The sequence below is a fragment of the Bombina bombina genome, chromosome 4 (assembly GCF_027579735.1).
Source record: "Bombina bombina isolate aBomBom1 chromosome 4, aBomBom1.pri, whole genome shotgun sequence".
NCBI lineage: Eukaryota > Metazoa > Chordata > Amphibia > Anura > Bombinatoridae > Bombina > Bombina bombina.
This window is the reverse complement of record NC_069502.1, coordinates 1,070,303,193-1,070,326,751: the sequence shown is the minus strand read 5'-3', so window position 1 is coordinate 1,070,326,751 and position 23,559 is coordinate 1,070,303,193. Positions and strand designations below refer to the sequence as shown.

Below are 23,559 nucleotides of genomic sequence, written 5' to 3'. Positions count from 1 at the left end.
TAATCGGCTTAATGGTAGCGGCAATGGACATAGTACCATTTGCGCGCCTGCATCTCAGACCGCTGCAATTGTGCATGCTAAGTCAGTGGAACGGGGATTACTCAGATTTGTCCCCCCTACTAAGTCTGGATCAAGAGACCAGAGATTCTCTTCTATGGTGGCTCTCTCGGCCACATCTGTCCAAGGGGATGACCTTTCGCAGGCCAGATTGGACGATTGTAACAACAGACGCCAGCCTTCTAGGCTGGAGCGCAGTCTGGAACTCCCTGAAAGCTCAGGGATTATGGACTCAGGAGGAGAAACTCCTCCCAATAAATATTCTGGAATTAAGAGCAATATTCAATGCTCTCCTAGCTTGGCCTCAGTTAGCAACTCTGAGGTTCATCAGATTTCAGTCGGACAACATCACGACTGTGGCTTACATCAACCATCAAGGGGGAACCAGAAGTTCCCTAGCGATGTTGGAAGTCTCAAAGATAATTCGCTGGGCAGAGTCTCACTCTTGCCACCTGTCAGCGATTTACATCCCAGGCGTAGAGAACTGGGAGGCGGATTTTCTAAGTCGCCAGACTTTTCATCCGGGGGAGTGGGAACTTCATCCGGAGGTCTTTGCTCAACTGATTCTTCGTTGGGGCAAACCAGATCTGGATCTCATGGCGTCTCGCCAGAACGCCAAGCTTCCTTGTTACGGATCCAGGTCCAGGGACCCGGGAGCGGTGCTGATAGATGCTCTGACAGCCCCTTGGGTCTTCAACATGGCTTATGTGTTTCCACCATTCCCGATGCTTCCTCGTTTGATTGCCAAGATCAAACAGGAGAGAGCTTCGGTGATTCTGATAGCGCCTGCGTGGCCACGCAGGACCTGGTATGCAGACCTAGTGGACATGTCGTCCTGTCCACCGTGGTCTCTACCTCTGAGACAGGACCTTCTAATTCAGGGTCCTTTCAAACATCCAAATCTAATTTCTCTGAGGCTGACTGCATGAAGATTGAACGCTTGATTCTATCAAAGCGTGGCTTCTCGGAGTCGGTTATTGATATCTTAATACAGGCTAGGAAGCCTGTTACCAGAAAAATTTACCATAAGATATGGCGTAAATATTTATATTGGTGCGAATCCAAGAGTTACTCATGGAGTAAGGTTAGGATTCCTAGGATATTGTCCTTTCTACAAGAGGGTTTAGAAAAGGGCTTATCTGCTAGTTCGTTAAAGGGACAGATTTCTGCTCTGTCTATTCTTCTACACAAATGTCTGGCTGAAGTTCCAGACGTTCAGGCTTTTTGTCAGGCTTTAACTAGGATTAAGCCTGTGTTTAAGACTGTTGCTCCGCCGTGGAGCTTAAACTTAGTTCTTAATGTTCTTCAAGGCGTTCCATTTTAACCCCTTCATTCCATTGATATCAAGCTGTTATCCTGGAAGGTTTTGTTTTTGATGGCTATTTCCTCGGCTCGAAGAGTCTGAGTTATCTGCCTTACATTGTGATTCTCCTTATCTGATTTTTCATTCAGACAAGGTAGTTCTGCGTACTAAACCTGGGTTCTTACCTAAGGTAGTTACTAACAGAAATATCAATCAAGAGATTGTTGTTCCATCACTGTGTCCTAACCCTTCTTCAAAGAAGGAACGACTTTTGCATAATTTGGACGTAGTCCGTGCCCTGAAGTTCTATTTGCAGGCAACTAAAGATTTTCGTCAAACTTCTTCCCTGTTTGTCGTTTACTCTGGACAGAGAAGAGGTCAAAAGGCTTCGGCTACCTCTCTCTCTTTTTGGCTTCGTAGCATAATACGTTTAGCCTATGAGACTGCTGGACAGCAGCCTCCTGAAAGGATTACAGCTCATTCTACTAGAGCTGTGGCTTCCACCTGGGCCTTTAAAAATGAGGCCTCTGTTGAACAGATTTGCAAGGCTGCAACTTGGTCTTCGCTTCACACCTTTTCAAAATTTTACAAATTTGACACTTTTGCTTCTTCGGAGGCTATTTTTGGGAGAAAGGTACTTCAGGCAGTGGTTCCTTCTGTTTAATGTTCCTGCCTTGTCCCTCCCTTCATCCGTGTACTTTAGCTTTGGTATTCCATAAGTAATGGATGACCCGTGGACTGACTACACTTAACAAGAGAAAACATAATATATGCTTACCTGATAAATTTATTTCTCTTGTAGTGTAGTCAGTCCACGGCCCGCCCTGTCTTTAAGGCAGGCCTAAATTTTAATTAAACTCCAGTCACCACTGCACCCTATGGTTTCTCCTTTCTCGTCTGCTTTGGTCGAATGACTGAATATGACATGTGAGGGGAGGAGCTATGTGGCAGCTCTGCTGGGTGATCCTCTTGCAGCTTCCTGTTAGGAAGAGATATATTCCATAAGTAATGGATGACCCGTGGACTGACTACACTACAAGAGAAATAAATTTATCAGGTAAGCATAAATTATGTTTTTATGACACTTTAAGGCAGCTGTGCATAAACGAATGCCCGCAAACCTTAATGAATGAACGTTGTAAAGAAGAGTGGGGCAAAATCCCTCCACGATGAAGTGAGAAAACGATTACTTCAAGTTATTGCTGCTAAAGGTGGTACTAACAAACTATAGAATCATAAAAAGTACTTCGTTTTTTTACACATGGCTTCTACATTTCGGCTTTATTTTTGTTAAAGAAATCATGCCACGGTGTAATATGTCATGTGTTGTTGTTAAAATTAGGTAAATGCAACCTCCGATAAAGACCTGCTAAGGACCAGATGATTGTTATGTCCTGATATGTAAAAACCATAGAATCCAAAGGAGGGTGTACTTTCTTTTTCGCATGACTGTATAAGTTCTAAGATGGCGGCACCCAGTGTGAAGATACTGACCTTTACTCATAATTGTAAGGGGTTTCAATAAGAGAACAATTTTGAAGACTGTTGCAAGTACAGGAGGAAAAACAATAGCTGGTGATCAGTAACTATGCTACTGTAGTTGTATCCAGCAGTTTAATCTGGCATTAAATCCCAGAGACCGATTCTTCTTGTAATGGTTCGAATGAAGGGACAAAAGGGATAGTAAACACTTTGTAATTACAAAGACATTTCTGATGTGTTGCTATAGAATAACTTATCAGCCAACCCTCAAGACAAATTATCAATTTTTATTGCAGTTATTTGTTAATAGCAAAACTCCACCATTTGCCTTATTTGGAGGAGACAATCTGGGCTTTAGACTGCAGGCAACAAGGCTAGTCACTGTCAAAATAAGTATAGTTAATTGCTTTGCAGTTTTTATCTGATAAAGCCAATTAGGTAGAGGTATGTAGCAGAGTTACCTTGAGAAGTCAGCAGGGTACATTCCAAGTTATTAGAATTAGAAATTGCTCACTTTTTCAGAGCTTAAATAATAGAAGAGACAGAGATGATAGAGACAGAGATGATAGAGATGACAGAGATGATGATAGAGACAGAGATGATGATAGAGACAGAGAGATCAAAGTGATAATGTTTGCAATCAGAATATTTTTACACTGCTTCTCTGTATATAGCACACCACATAAGCACATATTCTTATGTAATGCTGTCTCAAAATGCAAAATATGTTAAACAATATTCACAGCCAAAGAATGTCTAAAAGTCATATACGTCCAAGTCCAGGCTACTGCTTAATATGTGAATACCACACAAAGAATTTAAGAACTGATTGGACAACCAACGCAAATAGAAATATGCAGCTTCAAAAAAAGTGAATGAAGAAGATGTAACGAGGATTCAAACTCTACACACCGGCTGACACCTGGTAGTGTATGTATCACATTGATGCATGCTCCCATACAAATATAAATGGTACACATACTGCATGCCCAATAAAAGGATACATTTTCTCATTCTGCAGTCCTGAAGTAGCTGTATACTGTACAATTTGGGAAGCAGTCTATGATGCACATAAAAAAGTGGAGTATCAGTATTTGTAAAAGTAATTTGACTAAATGGTCTCTACTTAAAGGAACATTCCAATCAAAATTTAAATGCACATAGATGAATTACATATTTGAATAGAAACATAGTTGCAATATAAAAGTATTGCCAAAAATGCTTCTAGTAAAAGTTATCACCATTTAAGTGTACGCATTTTTCTCTGCACTTGCATGTAAAGCATTTCTAGATATTCTGGGTGCATCAGCGTTTAAAATAGTGCAGCAAATTGTGGGGCGAATGTGTTCCCCATATGTATCCTTGCACAAGGTAATACTTGTGCAATACCGCCCCCCTACCATCACGCAACCAGTTGCGTGAGCAGAAAGATTTTCAATCACCACGGTCTAATGAATTTGGGGTGATTTTTATCCGCCAACTCCAGTTTGGTGGAGAGGGTTTATGAAGCAGCGGTTTAAAATGCTTCTTCATAAATAGCAGTTGCAGGCTCAAATGAGCGAGCGTGCAACGGATTCACCTGGTAAAAACTACATAGAAACATAGTAAACCAGGTTGAAAAAAAAAAAAAAAAAAAAGACTGAAGTGCATCAAGTTCAACCTATAGAAATATAATATTTTTACAAAAAAGCTTCAGTTGAGCCTAAATTAATCCTATTAAAATGGAGACCCTTTTAACACAAGCAATCATATCCCTGATTTCTGTTTCCTGACAGAAATGTATCTAAACCATTTTTAAATAGATTTTAGGTATTGGCATTCACTACCTCCTCTGGTAGTGAGTTACAAAATTATACAGCTCTTACAGTGAGAAAAAAATGTTTATAATACAAGCTAGTATCTTATTAGCCTTAGAAGCTGCTGCCCTGCATCTTGCCCATAATGTTTGAACAGTACTATTAATGTAGCTTTCCTGTCTATGTTGATATCAAACAGGGCAACAAATCCAAGTAATGTATATTAATTTTTAGGTAGGGAATATTCTTTATCAATGAAGACATCATCAGAAGAAAAAACAAAACAAAAATACAAACCACAATTTAAAAAGCTGTGTGCATATATTTATTATTTATTTGAAATCTGCCATTATACACTCAGATACCCCCATTCTGATACTGGCCTACATTTTCTGTAGTATGCAAAGGAACAATCAAATCTAATACCTCATAAAATGCTAATTTACGGATAGTTAAAATATCACATTATCATTTAATTTATTATTTTACCTTTGTTTCCTATAATTTAACTTTACAATTAGTGTTTTCCACTACACCATAGAGGCTAAAGTGCATCTTGCAGAAGTCAGAACCCTGGGTGTACAGCATTCTACACAGTGAAATTGTTTGATCTGTGCTTTTATATCTGTACTTACCTGGACGCTATTCGGTATTTGCCTGTAAAGAGATGTTTTCGTTATGAAGAGAGCCTTTAAATTCTGGACCCATATCATCTCTGTGTACCTTACCTTTCCATGACTTCGTTCAACTTTTCGAAAACATTTGTTTAGGGAAAGATTGTGTCTGACTGAGTTCTTCCAACCAGTAGGAGCAGTTGCAAAATAGGGAAATCTATCAAGAATCCAGCTATAGATCTCTTTGACAGGCAGACATTTATTGGGAGAGTGTTCAATTGCCATATATATGAGAAGACTGAAAGAATAAGGAGGCTTTGTAGAAGTTGATGACTTGTCGGTATTCTGACATCCTGATGAGTTGTCACCTTCAATGTCATACAAGGAACCACCTGGTGCAAGTCCTTCACTTCCCAGACTGAAGTTGTTAAGCAAATTTGTACTCTCATGAAGCCAGTTCAAGTTTGTAAGTTCTTCATCTGCTGGCCCACAGTCTACTGCTGAAGCCTTGGGCCTGGCTGCACCAACCTCTTCTGGAAGGCTACCCATAGTGTCAATGTGAATTAATCCTGTAACCTTCTCAGATCCTGGAGTTTCTATGTTCTTATCTGGAGTCATTCCAGTTACTGGACCCATTTAACTATTTTTTTCTGTAGGAAATAAACATACAATATATTATTTTTTCGTAAAATATTTACATTCTAAAAGTTAACCCTTTCGTGACAGGGTTAAAGTGCCTACATCGGAACAACTGTTCCGATGTAGACAAATTGAAACTACGCGATCGTGCATACGATCGCGAGATTTCAATTATTGGATCGCATCTGGGGGGGCGTCCCTACAATCCTAGGAACGCCCTCCAGACCGCGATTAAATCCCTGAAGCACAGAAGGCTTCAGGACAGCCGTTAGTTATGACGTTCCATTCCGTCATAACGGCTTTAAAGCCCAGTCTAATTATGACGGAATGGAACGGCATAACGGCTTTAAAAGGTTAATAAAAATTCAGCTATACTTCCTTATGAACAACAATATATTTTATTAAAAATGCTATTCTGTGAGGATCTCCATGTAATTCAATTTGCATTCTACTATTGCTCATAGTACTTTTAAAAAGTCATAATCAAGCTTTCTAGGTTCAGATAGAGCATGCAATTTAAAAAGAAAGTCTTTGTAACTGAATCCACTATCAAATGTGTTGCATTTTCTTGGCATCCTTAGTTAAAAGTACACAGTTTACATACGTATAGGAGTCTGTGATTGGCTGATGGCAGTCAGATAAAAAGGGGACAGGGAAATAAAAGAAAAAAAAATGGTCAGAAAAAAAATAAAATAATCTAGTGCTTATTTGAAATTCAAAATAAGTGTTATTGCATTGTATTTGTTATGCATTTGTTGATTATTGAATTATACTGTAATGGTCCTTTAAAGGGATGGTAAAACCTAGCGTTTGTGAAACACTAGGATTTACTATTAGAACAAAATTAGGGTTGCACGATACAATTTTTTTTTGAAGACCGAGTACAAGTACCGATACTTTTTTTAAAATACTCGCCGATACCAAATTACTGATACTTTTTTTTGTCATGTGACAGTTTCCCCAAGCACAATACAGACTAGTAATGTAAGATAGCTTCTTTATAATTATGAAGAACTGTAACTCAAAAAGACATTATGAAATAATAAATCTGTTTTATTTGCTTGTTGTCACAAAGTTGTAAAAACCTCGAAGAACTTTCAAAGAACATGGTTTATAAATAAAAATATTACAATAAAATATATTAATAATAACATATTATATTAATAACAACAATATAAAACAAAAAACAACAATAAAAAAAACGTACAATACAAATAACATAGCAGTTTGTATTGGCAGAACAAAAGTGAACAATTTAAATTTAAAATTAAATAGAAGCATGCAGTTTGAAAAAAACGCCACAAGATGGCGGATGGGTAAGATCTAAGATCGGGAGGTATCCTTTCAAGTACTCATGCAAATACTCGGTATCGGTGCAACCCTAGAACAAATAAAAAAAAAAAAAAGACTTTCAGTAATTAAAATATAAAATACTTCATGCTGAAAGTTCCTTTATTTGTTTGATGTGTTCATTGTGCTGAGCGCCTCAGGCAGCCCACGGCAGAACTCTATTTTGCTGAGAGGTGACGTTTCCACCTCTTAGCCAATAGCAGTTGGAACACATGGCTATTTGCTAAGAGGTGGAATCATCACCTCTCAGCAAAATAGAGTTCTGCCGCTGCCTGCCTGAGCAGCTCAGTGTGGCAAACGTTTCAAACAAATAAAGGAACTTTCAGCAGTATTTTATACTTCATGAATGTAAGTCCCCTTTATTTGTTCCAATGGTAAATCCTAGCGTTTCACAAACTCTAGGATTTACCATCCCTTTAAGTTATTTTTATATCTCAATAAGACATATGGATTTAAACAGCAATACATTGGAGTCCAGTAGTAGTCTGTTGCTTAGCTTTTTGTTCCTCATAGCTCTTCAGTGCTTGAGCATATTGGTTGCTGCATTTAAAAAAAAAGTTAATTCTGGGTCTGTGTTTTGAGGAACTTACAAAAGCCATTACTCACTACATAGGCTTCCGAAGAACTTTCAAAAGAGCTGGACTTCAAGAATGCCATGACACACACACTGATTGCATGTTCATTGGAATGGTCATAAAAAAAAAAAAAATTGTGTGCCGGCATAACATTCTGTAAGCATTACTATAGGCACGGATTTAAAGGGACAGTCAAGTCCAAAAAAAAAACAAAAAAAACCATGATTTAAATAGGGCATGTCATTTTAAACAACAACTTTCCAATTTACTTTCATCACCAATTTTGCTTTGTTCTCTTGGTATTCTTAGTTGAAAGCTAAACCTAGGAGGTTCATATGCTAATTTCTTAGACCTTGAAGGCTGCCTCTAATCTAAATGCATTTTGACAGTTTTTCACCACTAGAGGGTGTTAGTTCATGTGTTTCATATAGATAACATTGAGCTCATGCAAGTGACTTTACCATGGAGTGAGCACTGATTGGCTAAAATGCAAGTCTGTCAAAATAACTGAAATGGGGCAGTCTGCAGAGGCTTAGATACAAGGTGATTACAGAGGTAAACCATGTATTATAAAACTGTTTATGCAAAACTGGGGAATGGGTAATTAAGGGATTATCTATCTTTTAAAGCAACAAAAATGCTGGTGTTGACTGTCCCTTTAACCATTGTCATGGATAGATTAAAATTTAAAAAAATAAAAAAGGTACATATATGGCATTGCATATATGGCATTTTATTAGCCGACGTTTACCATCACTTTAAGGCTAGCAGCAGTGTTAGGGAGCATGCTGCAATAGAGATACGTAGTGCAAGCCGTGCAGTTCCTAATGGTTGCACCAGTCACTTGTCAAATCAGAGTAAAACTGTTCTTACTAAAAGGAAGCCTGGGGGAACGGGTGATTAAAAGTCCAATAATGTAAGTTTTATGAATATGTAGGAATTAAAGGGATACTGAACCCAAATTTTTTCTCTTTCACAAATTAAGGTAGAGCATGCAATTTTAAGCAACTTTCTAATTTACTCCTACTATCAATTTTTCTTCTTTCACTTGGTATCCTTATTTAAAAAGGCAGGAACGTAAGCATAGGAGCTGGCCCATTTTTGGTTCAGAACCATGAATAGCGCTTGCTGATTGGTGGCTACATTAATCCACCAATCAGCAAACGCTACCCAGGTGCTGAACCAAAGATGGTCCGGCTCATAAGGTTACATTCCTGCTTACTTGTCTGGAACATTATATACAGTAGAATCAGTTTCACAAAAAATGTTTATTTAAATATGTTAGTGTTTGTTAGAGGCCATTCAAAAATAATAATAAATAAAAAAATTAAGCCTGAATGTTAACTCTGTATGTACACAAACATAGTATCAAAAATAAAAAATTATTAAAGCAATGTTAAAGTTACCAAAATTGACACAATGTATTATTTGGATGTTCTTGTATTTAAAATAAATAAACACAAGTTTATCTATTAGATTAATTGTTTAAAGGGACATAATACTCATATGCTAAATCACTTAAAACTGATGCATTATACCTGTAAAAAGCTGACAGGAAAATAACACCTGAGCATCTCTATGTAAAAAAGGAAGATATTTTACCTCACAATTTCCTCAGCTCAGCAGTAAGTTCTGTGTAAAAAGTTATACTGTGTAAAAAATGAAGAACTGAACAGCAGCCAATCAGCATCAGCAGTGCTGAGGTTATGAACTCTTTTACTGTGATCTCAAGAGATTTGACTAAACTCTCATGAGATTTTATAGTAAACTTCCTTAAACTGAATAGGGAAATAACATGAGAGTGCACAAGGCTCAATCCTTCGGCTGTCCCGGGACAGACATACTGATTTGCTGCTTAGAAGTCCTTTACAATGGGATGTGGCTACTGAGGAACTTTTGAGGTAAAATATCTTTCTTTTTTACATAGAGATGTTCAGGTGATATTTTCCAGTCAGCTTTTTACAGCTATGCTGCATCACTTTCAAGTGTTTCAACATTTGGGTATCATTGCCCTTTAAATCTGAATAAATGTGGCAATGGCTGGATGTTAGGGCTGCACAGTTAATCACGGATGTGGTTTTAAACCGCAATTAATCGCTGCGGTTTTAAAACCGGGAGAGTATGTGATTTTTGGAAAAAAAAAAAAAAAAATCTTCAGATTTGTATACTGCATTGATTTGTTTATGATTTCTTGCAAACCAGCTTCATCTAGTGGTTGCTTTTAGCACACATTTGTAAAATGTCTGTTTTACTTTCACTTTCTGTTTGTGATCTATAGAAGTCTAAAAGCAGAGCCCATGCAGGAGACTGAAGAGGAGGGAAAGCCACTTACTTATATTTCCCCCTAGGGACGTCTGCAGTCTGAAACTTAGGGTATGTAATCATTATGGAACCTCACACACAATCTTCTAGTCTCTGAGAAACAGCTCAAATACATAAATGCAGTTAACCACACAGCTGCCAAAAAGGCTAAAACTGCAGACCCCCTCTGCTAGCTAGCTGCTGGGTTAACTGCATCTACAATATATTTGATATCAGCAAGGCACAGCATTTCTGAAAGGAGCAGCCCCCCGCCCCTACTGCTATATGCCTGTATTGGATTCCTGGACGGGAGCAGGGCTCATTTTCAGTCAAGATAAAATGTTTGAAAAAATTTTTAAAAAAATTATACACACACGTGGCTTGTATTTTTATGCTACCAGAGTGTATTGGAAATTGAGAAACATGTACATTAAGATTCTGTAGCGTTAAATAAACTTTTTATTGAAAAATTAAGGTGTTATAGTAATTTTTAAGAAAATTGCGATTAAGTCGCAATCGCTGTTTTTTTTTTTTTTTTTTTTCCATTTTTTTCCCCCCATATTGCCCAGCCCTACTGTATGCATACACGGGTTTAAAAAAAATTAATATTGTGCCTCCCTTATACCTAATTTACACCTAGTTTAAAATTAAAAGTCATAGTATTTACATGTTTCTGCAAAAAAATATAAAATATTTAAAATAATAGATGATCACCAATATGCTTAAAGGGATACAAAGGTTAAAAGAAAATTTTCATGAATCTGATGTATGTTAATGATTCAGATAGGGCAGCAAATTTTAAACAACTTCCAATTTACTTTTATCATCAAATTTGCTTTGTTCTCTTGGTATTCTTTTTGAAGGCTAAACCTAGGGAGCACATATGCTAATTTCTAAGCCCTTGAAGGCCACCTCTTATCCAAGTGAATTTTATTAGCTCTTCAGAGATAGACAGTGGTAGTTCATGTGTGCCATTTGGATAACATTGTGCTCCCTCCCATAGAGTTATTTATGAAACAGCATTAATTGGCTGAAATGCAGGTTTGTAAAAAGCACTGTGATAAAGGGGCATTCTGCAGAGGCTTGGATACAAGGTAATCAGAGGTAAAAGTGTATTAGCATAACAGAGTTGGTTATGCAAAACTGGGGAATGGGTAATAAAAAAAGGATTATCTTTTTAAAGAAATAACATTTTTTTCAAAGTAGGCTGTCCCTTTAAACAATTTTCCAATTTGCTTCTATTATCAAATTGACTTTGTTTGCTTAGTATCCTTTGTTTAAGAGCATATCTAGATACACTGAAGTTTGTGGATGACTCAGGAGAACTATATAGCAGCAGTGTTTGTAACAATGGTTTTAAGCAACTGGATAATATGGTTAAAAATGTTGTGGAATTTAGCATATTACAGTCAAAATACACAGAAAAAGAGGGACATCATTTTTAGACATCTATTTATAAAGATGTAGTTCTTATAGACATTTTGTAATTCACATTACATGCTACACGATTGTTAAAGGTTAAAATAAAAAAACACAACAGTGGAGGTCAGATTGTAATCTGAAAACACACTGCAAAAAGCACAGATTTTATTACAATGCTGCACAATGTCTGTATCCAGGACAACTGAAGCATTAATATCTTTCTGTGATCAGACTGCTTTTCATTGGAAGACATTTGGCCAGGTTACATACAAAATCTTATGTTACAAAATAACAAAGGGCATGAGGCTGTCAGCCTATCCAAACAGGGCAGAAAGAATAAAAAAAATAAAAAAAAAAAAAAACCCCACAGAATTTTAATCTAGTTCTTAAAGAGGCATCAAACTTTTAAATAAAAGCAATATCATTAAAATGCCTCATTCAATATGTCTTCTATGTATATAGGATTATTATATGTATTTTGTTGCATTGCCTAAATCTGGATGATTTCTGCTGGAATACAGATATAAAAATTTAAACAAAATGCCTAATGCCACTTTAGGTAGAAGGTGATTGCCACGGAAACTACTGCAATCACCAGACAACTAGATGACTTTTAGGGTGCTCTAGCACCTCAAAGCATTATAAAGTGACATCTTCACAGAAAGCAAAACACCCTCTTACAAAAAGAAAATTGAGTCACATGCTAAGGTGTTTCACGTCCTTACATCTGCCAAAGGTTTTGTTTTTGAAACAAATAGTCACGTCAGAAAACTATAGCCCAATTTTATTTTGTTGTCAATATCAGGACTCATAGGTCCTTGTTTCTCTGAGCTAATAAAGATGCATGTATCAATATGGATGCAAGAATTCGGTGAGGGTAAAAATTGGTGACATTTTGTTAAATTCTAGATTAGGATGATTATTTGGTGCAGATATTTTATGCTTACTATGTATTTTTATTTATTTAATTTTTACTATGCTCAATTAATTTGTACTGGGGTAGGAGTGGATTCTCTATGCAAAATGATATATATATATATATATATATATATATATATATATATATATATATATATATATATATATATATATATATATATATATATATATATATTATACAAGATATATTTTATTCCTAGATTTTTCATAAATTGTAAGATGGTTCAGAGTGACCCAAAAGAAAATTTCTCCTAGTTTTCGATCTGTAAATTTGTTTACTGAATAAAATTATAAAATGTGGTTTTAGGATGAAGAACTGATAATAAATATGGAACTATAAAACCATATGTTTGAACTAATTATAAAATATCAAAACCCACACTGTTTACCATGTATGCTGTAGCCAATTACACAAACATTATTTTGTGTTTTATATAGAAAATATAAACCTTTTTGCCATATTCTGGTATTTCTGTAAACTAAAAGTTTCTAAAAGTGCTTTGTGTGTTGGGGAAAAAAAACCCCCAAGGTATGATTAATGTGTACCTTACAGAAAAAGCACTGAAACTAAATGTTTAAATTTGAAGAGTGCAAAAAACAATAGTTAGATTATACAGTAGTCCAAAATTGTGCTAAAAATGTGAAATTGCTTCCATATGTTTAAGAGGAAAAAAAAAAAGTACAACGCTTAGATCATGTGTCAAACATATTAAAGTATACCTGAAACACCTGCACTCATAACAACAAAAGGGCAACATATTTAGACCAGATGTGTTGTGTATTTTCAAAATCTTATGAAAAAATACTGCAGAAGTATAGTAATTCTTGTTGGCTATTACTGTTCTATCGCACAAATGTACTGTGCAGTGCGCACTTGACAGAATACTCTCTGCAAAGCATACTTTGAGGAAAAAAAATGTCTACACTTGCCCGATTAGAGGTATATACTCTTCAAAGAGTTGAGAAAATATATCAATTCAGTAAAAGGCAGGTTCTTTATCCGGATCAAGCATGCACTGGTTATGCAAACCCTTAACGTTCTGAATATGAAAATTTCTGGTCCCAGAAAGTAAATCTCTCAACAATTAATATTAGTAGTGACTTGGATCACTTCTTTTTCTAAACCAACCTGACAAACTAGGAGTTAAACAAACTGCACTGAAATTTAATAAAACAACGTAACTCAGTGAATTACTACATATGGCCTTTATATTATAAACCAATGATTGAGCTTTACGTAACAAGCTGTGGATGCAGCTTTAGACCACTAGCAGAGAGGGCTAACATGACAACTACAATTTAAGAAGTGGCAGCCGTTAGACTGATGTTTCCTAACCTCTTGGCAGACTTTACATAGGAGGATTGACAAGCGGGGATGAAATCTTAAATTCTGGCACCATACATTGGATCACTTGCCCCCAATCATGGACAGAGAGGTTCCTTGCCTGGAAGCTTTGTCAGCATGTTCACAAATGGAAACTGTGTACAACGTTACAGTCATCTGTCAAATGTATAAAACATGTATATGTAAATGTATAAAAGCCTAACAGCTTTAAAACACTGAGGTTCAGCTTAATTTCAACCAAAAGTTCACTTCTGTGGTTTCCTCATACACAACTGTGTATTTAACCCCTCAAAATCAGCACCAGATTAGCAATGCAGTACTGCCATTGATTGATGGATACTCACATATGCCGCCCCTGACTGGTTCATCGGCTATATTCCGCTCAGGAGCAGTAGTGAATTTCACTGTGCTTAAGCCCTTGCAGGGGTTACACTCTGAAATTTTCACTGTTCATGGTCGCACATTAGAGGTTTTTATTATTACTCCTTTATGTGTCTCCCTTTTAATATGGGCAGTTGCAGCCTACTCCTAAGGTAAAATAATATCAACATGTTTCATATCTATATATATCTCTATATATATATATCTCTATATATATATATATATATCTCTCTATATATATATCTCTCTATATATATATATATATATATATATATATATATATATATATATATCTCTATATATATATATATATCTCTATATATATATATATATCTCTCTCTATATATATATATATATATATATCTCTATATATATATATATATCTATATATATATATATATATATATCTATATATCTCTCTCTATATATATATATATATATATATATATATATATATATATATATATATATATATATATATCTATATATATATATATATATATATCTATATATCTCTCTCTATATATATATATATATATATATATATATATATATATATATATATATATATATATATATATATATATATATATATATATATTCTATGTGATATGTTTCAACCTGTGAAAGAGAAAATTCTGAAATCTTACAGGACAAGCTTCAATTAAAAGATCTAAAGAGCAAGCCAAAACACTGTGAGAAATGTATCAGAAATAAACACTGGGAGAAATGTATCAGAAATAAAATCACATGAGGCCAGAAGGGGGTACGAAGAAATATCTTCGGTATTCGAGAATAGAGTGAACCTCTGAATGCGAAAAGTGCTGGCCTTTCATGCCGTTAGGCTATTTTAGTTGTCGAATTCATTCTTGTGCAACAACACGCTAAAATCTGTGCAAATCCAGATTTTAGTGTGTTGCGGTTGCACAAGAATTAATTTGGCAACAAAAATAGCCGAGTGACACAAAAGGCTACCTTCTTCTGCATTCTGAGGTTTACGAAAACCTCAGAATGCACTTCTCCATTAGGTATATGTGTGGAAAGGAAAATTATGTGTAGTCTCTAAGCACTAGGTGTCGCTAGGGGTGGACAACTGTGTGTTAAAGGGACATTAAACCCAATTTTTTTCTTTCATGATTCAGATAGAGAATACCATTTTAATCAATTTTCTAATTCACATCTATTTAATTTGCTTCATTCTCTTGATAATCTTTCCTGAAAAGCATATCTAGATAGGCTCAGTAGCTTCTGATAGGTGGCTGCACATAGATGAATCATGTGATTGGCTCACCCATGTACATTGGTATTTCTTTAACCTGATGCTATCAAAAGATTGCAGCAAATTAAGTAATAGAAGTAAATTGGAATGTTGTTTAAAATTGTATTCTCTTTCTGAATCATAAAATAATTTTTTTGGGTTTAATGTTCCTTTAAGGGCTAAACTATAGGAACAGGGACCATGGTTCCGGTCTACATTTATAGAAGAAGAAATGATAGCTTTTCTTCTGATTAGACTTTACATATGGTATATTTACATAAGAAGGTTAGAAATTTTAGTCTTAAATGGTTTGTATGAACAAGTAGGGAGGGAGTCTTTGAACATAACCAGAGAAGTAGCTTCTTTCACCGAGCTGGGGTGGTGTGATTAAAAGCTTAAAGGGACATTATACACTCATTTTTTCTTTGCATAAATGTTTTGTAGATGATCTATTTATATAGCCCATAAAGTTTTTTTTTTTTTTTTTTTGTTTTTTTTAAATGTATAGTTTTGCTTATTTTTAAATAACATTGCTCTGATTTTCAGACTCCTAACCAAGCCCCAAAGTTTTATGTGAATACCGTCAGCTACCTTCTCCAGCTTGCTCCTGTTTGTGTAAAGGGTCTTTTCATATGCAAAAGAAGGGGGAGGGGGGGAGTGTCTTATTTGCCACTTGCAGTGGGCTTTCCTGCTATCATTTCAACAGAGCCAAACTGACAGCTTCTAAGTAAGTTTCTAAACAGTTTTATACTGGATTTTTATATCAGTATCTGTGCATCTTATTCTTTATAATAGTGTCTATTACATGCAGTTATATGAAAATGAGTGTATACTGTCCCTTTAAGCACCATATTTTTGATGAATTCTTGGCATATTTTGCTTCAGGGTATTTACTGATCAAAGAGTGTGTGCAAAACAAGTTTGTTTAGATAGATTGGTCCCTTATCATGCAATACTGTGTAAGAAAGCATGCCAGTCTTAAATAGTATATGCCTTTTTTTTGGCAATCTGTGTAGGGAGTGGAGAATGAGTATCATGTGGCAATTTTTTGACAGTCCAATTAGCAGCCTTGCTGCAGCATTCTGTACCAATAGTTAAGAAACAATGTCGCCAAAACATGGATGACTGATTAAAGATCATTTGTGGAAATCAGGCACTAGGTCTTGGCTAAATTCTTTAAATGAAAGAAAGAGGCTTGGGCGGTGGCCGATGTATAATGTTTCAGGGAAAGTTCATTATTAAACCAAGATATCCCACTATTTTCTAAGGTTTGTAGTTTCGTTCCTCCACATTCTAACCCAATATGCTGACCTTGTTGAAGCTTGTCACCATGCAACCTCCTCATCACAAGTACCTCACTTAACTCATGGTTTAGTTTCAACAAGCTGGCACTCATCCATCCTAAGCAATGCCTTTATTTATTTTTCTACTGGAGTATTTGAGCTTTGGTTGAAGGAGATATGTATTTAAATGGTCTTTGCATAAGTAATAGCCTAGGTCATCTTGCCATATGATATATTTTATTGGAAGCATATATACAGTATATGAGAAAGACTCCAGATGTCAAGGGGACACATACTCTGGATAGCACTCTCTGGGCTAGATTACCGACCTAATAAATTATATATATATATATATACACACACACACACACAAGTGTGTGAAATATTTATTACTCACTTCGGGTTAGCGATGTAGGTTGAACACAGTGTCAGATTAGCACGGGTTAAAAGGGACACGAAACCAAAAAAATTTTTCACATGATTTAGAAGGTGCATGCAATTTTAAACAACTTTCTAATTTACTTTATTATCTTGATATTCTTTGCTGAAAGGCATATTTAGCTAGGCTCAGTAGCTGCACATAGATGCCTTGTGTGATTGGCTCACCCATGTGCATTGCTATTTCTTCAACAAAATATATCTAAAAATTAAGCAAATTAGATATTAGAAGTACATTGGAATGTAGTTTAAAATTGTATTATCTACCTGGATCATGAATGAATACATTTTGGGTTTAGTGTCCCTTTAAGGTTAGGTTTCTTTTTAAAAGGGACAGTCTACAAGATATTTTTTTAATTGTTTTAGAAGATACATAATCCCTTCATTACCCATTCCCCAGTTTTGCATTACCAACACTGTTATATTAATATACTTTTTACCTCTGTGATTACCTTGTATCTAAGCCTCTGCAGACTGCCCCCTGTTCACATGACTTTGTATTTATTATCGATTGACTTGCAGTTAGTGCTGTGTTTTGCTAACTCTTAAATAACTCCCCGGCATTAACACAGTGTTGTCTATATGGCTCACATGAAGTATCAGTCTCTTGTTGTGAAAAGCAATTAAAAAAAAAAAAAAACGCATGTGATAAGAGGCAGCCTTCAAGGACTTAGAAATTAGCATATGAGTCTACCTAGGTTTAGTTTCAACTAAGAATACCAAGAGAACAAAGTAAATTTGATGATAAAAGTAATTTGTAAAGTTGATTAAAATTGCAAGTCCTATATAAAATAATGAACGTTTAATTTTGATTAGACTGTCCCTTTAAGTTGTACTCTCTATTGAAGTCTGAGCTTTGCTTAAAGGCCAGTAAATACAGTAGATTTGCATAAACAACAGATGCATGATAACAAGAGAAAGCAATAGCACTTAGTCTGAACTTCAAATGAGTAGCAGATTTTTTTTCTGACAAAATGTAAAAGTTATGTCTATTTCCACTCCTCCTGTATCATGTGACAGCCATCAGCCAATCACAAATGGATATACGTATATACTGTGAATTCTTCAGTAGGAACTGGTGACTCAAAAAGTGTAAATATAAAAAGACTGTGCACATTGTTAATGGAAGTAAATTGGAAAGTTGTTAAAAAACATAATTTATGCTTACCTGATAAATTCCTTTCTTCTGTAGTGTGATCAGTCCACGGGTCATCATTACTTCTGGGATATTACTCCTCCCCAACAGGAAGTGCAAGATGATTCACCCAGCAGAGCTGCATATAGCTCCTCCCCCCTACGTCACTCCCAGTCATTCGACCAAGGACCAACGAGAAAAGAGAAGCCAAGGGTGAAGTGGTGACTGGAGTATAATTTAAAAAATATTTACCTGCCTTAAAAAACAGGGCGGGCCGTGGACTGATCACACTACAGAAGAAAGGAATTTATCAGGTAAGCATAAATTATGTTTTCTTCTGTTAAGTGTGATCAGTCCACGGGTCATCATTACTTCTGGGATACCAATACCAAAGCAAAAGTACACGGATGACGGGAGGGATAGGCAGGCTCTTTATACAGAAGGAACCACTGCCTGAAGAACCTTTCTCCCAAAAATAGCCTCCGAGGAAGCAAAAGTGTCAAATTTGTAAAATTTGGAAAAAGTATGAAGCGAAGACCAAGTTGCAGCCTTGCAAATCTGTTCAACAGAGGCCTCATTCTTAAAGGCCCAAGTGGAAGCCACAGCTCTAGTAGAATGAGCTGTAATTCTTTCAGGAGGCTGCTGTCCAGCAGTCTCATAGGCTAAACGAATTATGCTACGAAGCCAGAAAGAAAGAGAGGTAGCAGAAGCCTTTTGACCTCTCCTCTGACCAGAGTAAACGACAAACAGGGAAGACGTTTGTCGAAATTCCTTAGTTGCCTGTAAGTAAAACTTTAGGGCACGAACTACATCCAGATTGTGCAGAAGACGTTCCTTCTTCGAAGAAGGATTTGGACACAAAGAAGGAACAACAATCTCTTGATTGATATTCCTGTTAGTGACTACCTTAGGTAAGAACCCAGGTTTAGTACGCAGAACTACCTTATCCGAATGAAAAATCAAATAAGGAGAATCACAATGTAAGGCTGATAACTCAGAGACTCTTCGAGCCGAGGAAATAGCCATTAAAAATAGAACTTTCCAAGATAACAACTTTATATCAATGGAATGAAGGGGTTCAAACGGAACCCCTTGTAAAACGTTAAGAACAAGGTTTAAACTCCATGGCGGAGCAACAGTTTTAAACACAGGCTTAATCCTGGCCAAAGCCTGACAAAAAGCCTGAACGTCCGGAACTTCTGACAGACGTTTATGCAACAGAATGGACAGAGCTGAGATCTGTCCCTTTAATGAACTAGCAGATAAACCCTTTTCTAAACCTTCTTGAAGAAAGGACAATATCCTAGGAATCCTAACCTTACTCCAAGAGTAACCTTTGGATTCGCACCAATATATGTATTTACGCCATATCTTATGGTAAATCCTTCTGGTAACAGGCTTCCTAGCCTGTATTAGGGTATCAATAACTGACTCAGAAAATCCACGTTTTGATAAAATCAAGCGTTCAATTTCCAAGCAGTCAGCTTCCGAGAAGTTAGATTTTGATGTTTGAAAGGACCCTGTATCAGAAGGTCCTGTTTCAGAGGTAGAGACCAAGGTGGACAGGATGACATGTCCACCAGGTCTGCATACCAAGTCCTGCGTGGCCATGCAGGTGCTATTAGAATAACTGATGCTCTCTCCTGTTTGATTCTGGCAATCAATCGAGGAAGCATCGGGAAGGGTGGAAACACGTAAGCCATCCTGAAGTCCCAAGGTGCTGTCAGGGCATCTATCAGGACTGCTCCTGGATCCCTGGATCTGGACCCGTAACGAGGAAGCTTGGCGTTCTGTCGAGACGCCATGAGATCTATCTCTGGTTTGCCCCACTGATGAAGTATTTGGGCAAAGACCTCCGGATGAAGTTCCCACTCCCCCGGATGAAAAGTCTGACGACTTAAGAAATCCGCCTCCCAGTTCTCCACTCCCGGGATGTGGATTGCTGACAGGTGGCAAGAGTGAAACTCTGCCCAGCGAATTATCTTTGTTACTTCCATGATTGCTAGGGAGCTTCTTGTCCCTCCCTGATGGTTGATTTAAGCTACAGTCGTGATGTTGTCCGACTGAAACCTGATGAACCCCCGAGTTGTCAACTGGGGCCAAGCCAGGAGGGCATTGAGAACTGCTCTCAATTCCAGAATGTTTATTGGTAGGAGACTCTCCTCCTGACTCCATTGTCCCTGAGCCTTCAGAGAATTCCAGACGGCACCCCAACCTAGAAGGCTGGCGTCTGTTGTTACAATTGTCCAGTCTGGCCTGCTGAATGGCATCCCCCTGGACAGATGTGGCCGAGAAAGCCACCATAGAAGAGAATTTCTGGTCTCTTGATCCAGATTCAGAGAAGGGGACAAGTCTGAGTAATCCCCATTCCACTGACTTAGCATGCACAGTTGCAGTGGTCTGAGGTGTAAGCGTGCAATGGGTACTATGTCCATTGCCGCTACCATCAAGCCGATTACCTCCATGCATTGAGCCACTGACGGGTGTTGAATGGAATGAAGGGTGCGGCAAGCACTTTGAAGTCTTGTTAACCTGTCTTCTGTCAGGTAAATCTTCATTTCTACAGAATCTATAAGAGTCCCCAGGAAGGGAACTCTTGTGAGTGGAACGAGTGAACTTTTCTTTTCGTTCACCTTCCATCCATGTGACCTTAGAAATGCCAGTACTAACTCTGTATGAGACTTGGCAGTTTGAAAGCTTGAAGCTTGTATCAGAATGTCGTCTAGGTACGGAGCTACCGAGATTCCCCGCGGTCTTAGTACCGCCAGAAGAGCACCCAGAACCTTTGTGAAGATTCTTGGAGCTGTAGCCAATCCGAATGGAAGAGCTACAAACTGGTAATGCCTGTCTAGGAAGGCAAACCTTAGGTACCGGTAATGATCTTTGTGAATCGGTATGTGAAGGTAAGCATCCTTTAAATCCACTGTGGTCATGTACTGACCCTTTTGGATCATGGGTAAAATTGTCCGAATAGTCTCCATCTTGAACGATGGAACTCTTAGGAATTTGTTTAGGATTTTTAAGTCCAGGATTGGTCTGAAAGTTCCCTCTTTTTTGGGAACCACAAACAGATTTGAGTAAAACCCTTGTCCCTGTTCCGACCGTGGAACTGGATGGATTACTCCCATTAACAAAAGCTCTTGTACGCAGCGTAGAAACGCCTCTTTCTTTGTTTGGTTTGTTGACAACCTTGACAGATGAAATCTCTCTCTTGGAGGAGAGTATTTGAAGTCCAGAAGGTATCCCTGAGATATTATCTCTAGCGCCCAGGGATCCTGGACATCTCTTGCCCAAGCCTGGGCGAAGAGAGAAAGTCTGCCCCCCACTAGATCCGATCCCGGATCGGGGGCCCTTAATTCATGCTGTTTTAGGGGCAGCAGCAGGTTTCCTGGCCTGCTTGCCTTTGTTCCAAGACTGGTTAGGTCTCCAGCCTTGTCTGTAGCGAGCAACAGATCCTTCTTGTTTTGGAGCAGAGGAAGTTGATGCTGCTCCTGCTTTGAAATTCCGAAAGGAACGAAAATTAGACTGTCTGGCCTTAGGTTTGGCCCTGTCTTGAGGCAGGGCGTGGCCTTTACCTCCTGTAATGTCAGCGATAATTTCTTTCAAACCAGGCCCAAATAAGGTCTGCCCTTTAAAAGGTATATTAAGTAATTTAGACTTAGAAGTAACATCAGCTGACCAGGATTTTAGCCACAGTGCTCTGCGTGCCTGAATGGCGAATCCTGAATTCTTAGCCGTAAGTTTAGTTAAATGTACTACGGCCTCCGAAATGAATGAATTAGCTAGTTTAAGGACTCTAAGCTTGTCCGTAATGTCATCCAGAGTAGCTGAATTAATGGTCTCTTCCAGCGACTCAAACCAGAATGCCGCCGCAGCCGTGACCGGCGCAATGCATGCAAGGGGTTGCAATATAAAACCTTGTTGAACAAACATTTTCTTAAGGTAACCCTCTAACTTTTTATCCATTGGATCTGAAAAGGCACAGCTATCCTCCACCGGGATAGTGGTACGCTTAGCTAAAGTAGAAACTGCTCCCTCCACCTTAGGGACCGTCTGCCATAAGTCCCGTGTGGTGGCGTCTATTGGAAACATTTTTCTAAGTATCGGAGGGGGTGAGAACGGCACACCGGGTCTATCCCACTCTTTAGTAATAATTTCAGTTAGTGTTTTAGGTATAGGAAAAACGTCGGTACTCGTTGGTACCGCAAAATATTTATCCAACCTACACATTTTCTCTGGTATTGCAACTGTGTTACAATCATTCAGAGCCGCTAACACCTCCCCTAGTAATACATGTTCTGCAAGCTGTGACGCAGTATCTGACATGGCCCTAGTATTATCAGCGCACTCTGTTCTCACCCCAGAGTGATCACGCTTGCCTCTTAGTTCTGGTAATTTAGCCAAAACTTCAGTCATAACAGTAGCCATATCTTGTAATGTAATCTGTAATGGCCGCCCAGATGTACTGGGCGCCACAATATCGCGCACCTCCCGAGCGGGAGATGCAGGTACTGACACGTGAGGAGAGTTAGTCGGCATAACTCTCCCCTCGCTGTTTGGTGAAATTTGTTCAATTTGTACAGATTGACTTTTATTTAAAGTAGCATCAATACAGTTAGTACATAAATTTCTATTGGGCTCCACTTTGGCATTGGAACAAATAACACAGGTATCTTCCTCTGAATCAGACATGTTTAACACACTAGCAAATAAACTTGCAACTTGGAATACAATTCTAGTAAAATATTATGAAAAACGTACTGTGCCTATAAGAAGCACAGAAGATTTATGACAGTTGAAAATTAATAAACTGAAACAGTTATAGCATCAATCCTTGTAAACAACACAACTTTAGCAAAGGTTTGTTCCCATTAGCAAAGACAACTAACTCTGATAGCAGAAAAAAAATTACAGAATAAACGTTTTTTATCACAGTCAACTACAATCTCACAGCTCTGCTGTGAGAATTACCTCCCTCAAAACAAGTTTTGAAGACCCCTGAGTTCTGTAGAGATGAACCGGATCATGCAGGAAATACAAAGAGCTGCTGACTGAAATTTTTTGATGCGTAGCAAAAGCGCCAAAAAACGGCCCCTCCCCCTCACACACACAACAGTGAGAGAGATCAGAAACTGTCAGAAATTAGATCAAGCAACTGCCAAGTGGAAAAATAGTGCCCAAACATTTATTCACTCAGTACCTCAGAAAATGAAAACGATTTTACATTCCAGCAAAAACGTT

At 37.5% G+C, this 23,559-nt stretch overlaps 1 protein-coding gene across 3 annotated transcripts in view; it reads right to left on the bottom strand.

Annotated features, from left to right (window-relative positions):
• Nucleotides 1–23,559, bottom strand: part of FOXN2 (forkhead box N2) — a 156,991-nt gene that overhangs the window by 128,743 nt on the left and 4,689 nt on the right. For all 3 annotated transcript variants that reach the window (XM_053712218.1, XM_053712219.1, XM_053712220.1), the window contains exon 2: nt 5,367–5,902. In XM_053712218.1, coding sequence (XP_053568193.1) covers nt 5,367–5,888 — 522 coding nt within the window. In that variant the 5' untranslated portion in view covers nt 5,889–5,902. The remainder of the gene's footprint in view (nt 1–5,366; nt 5,903–23,559) is intronic.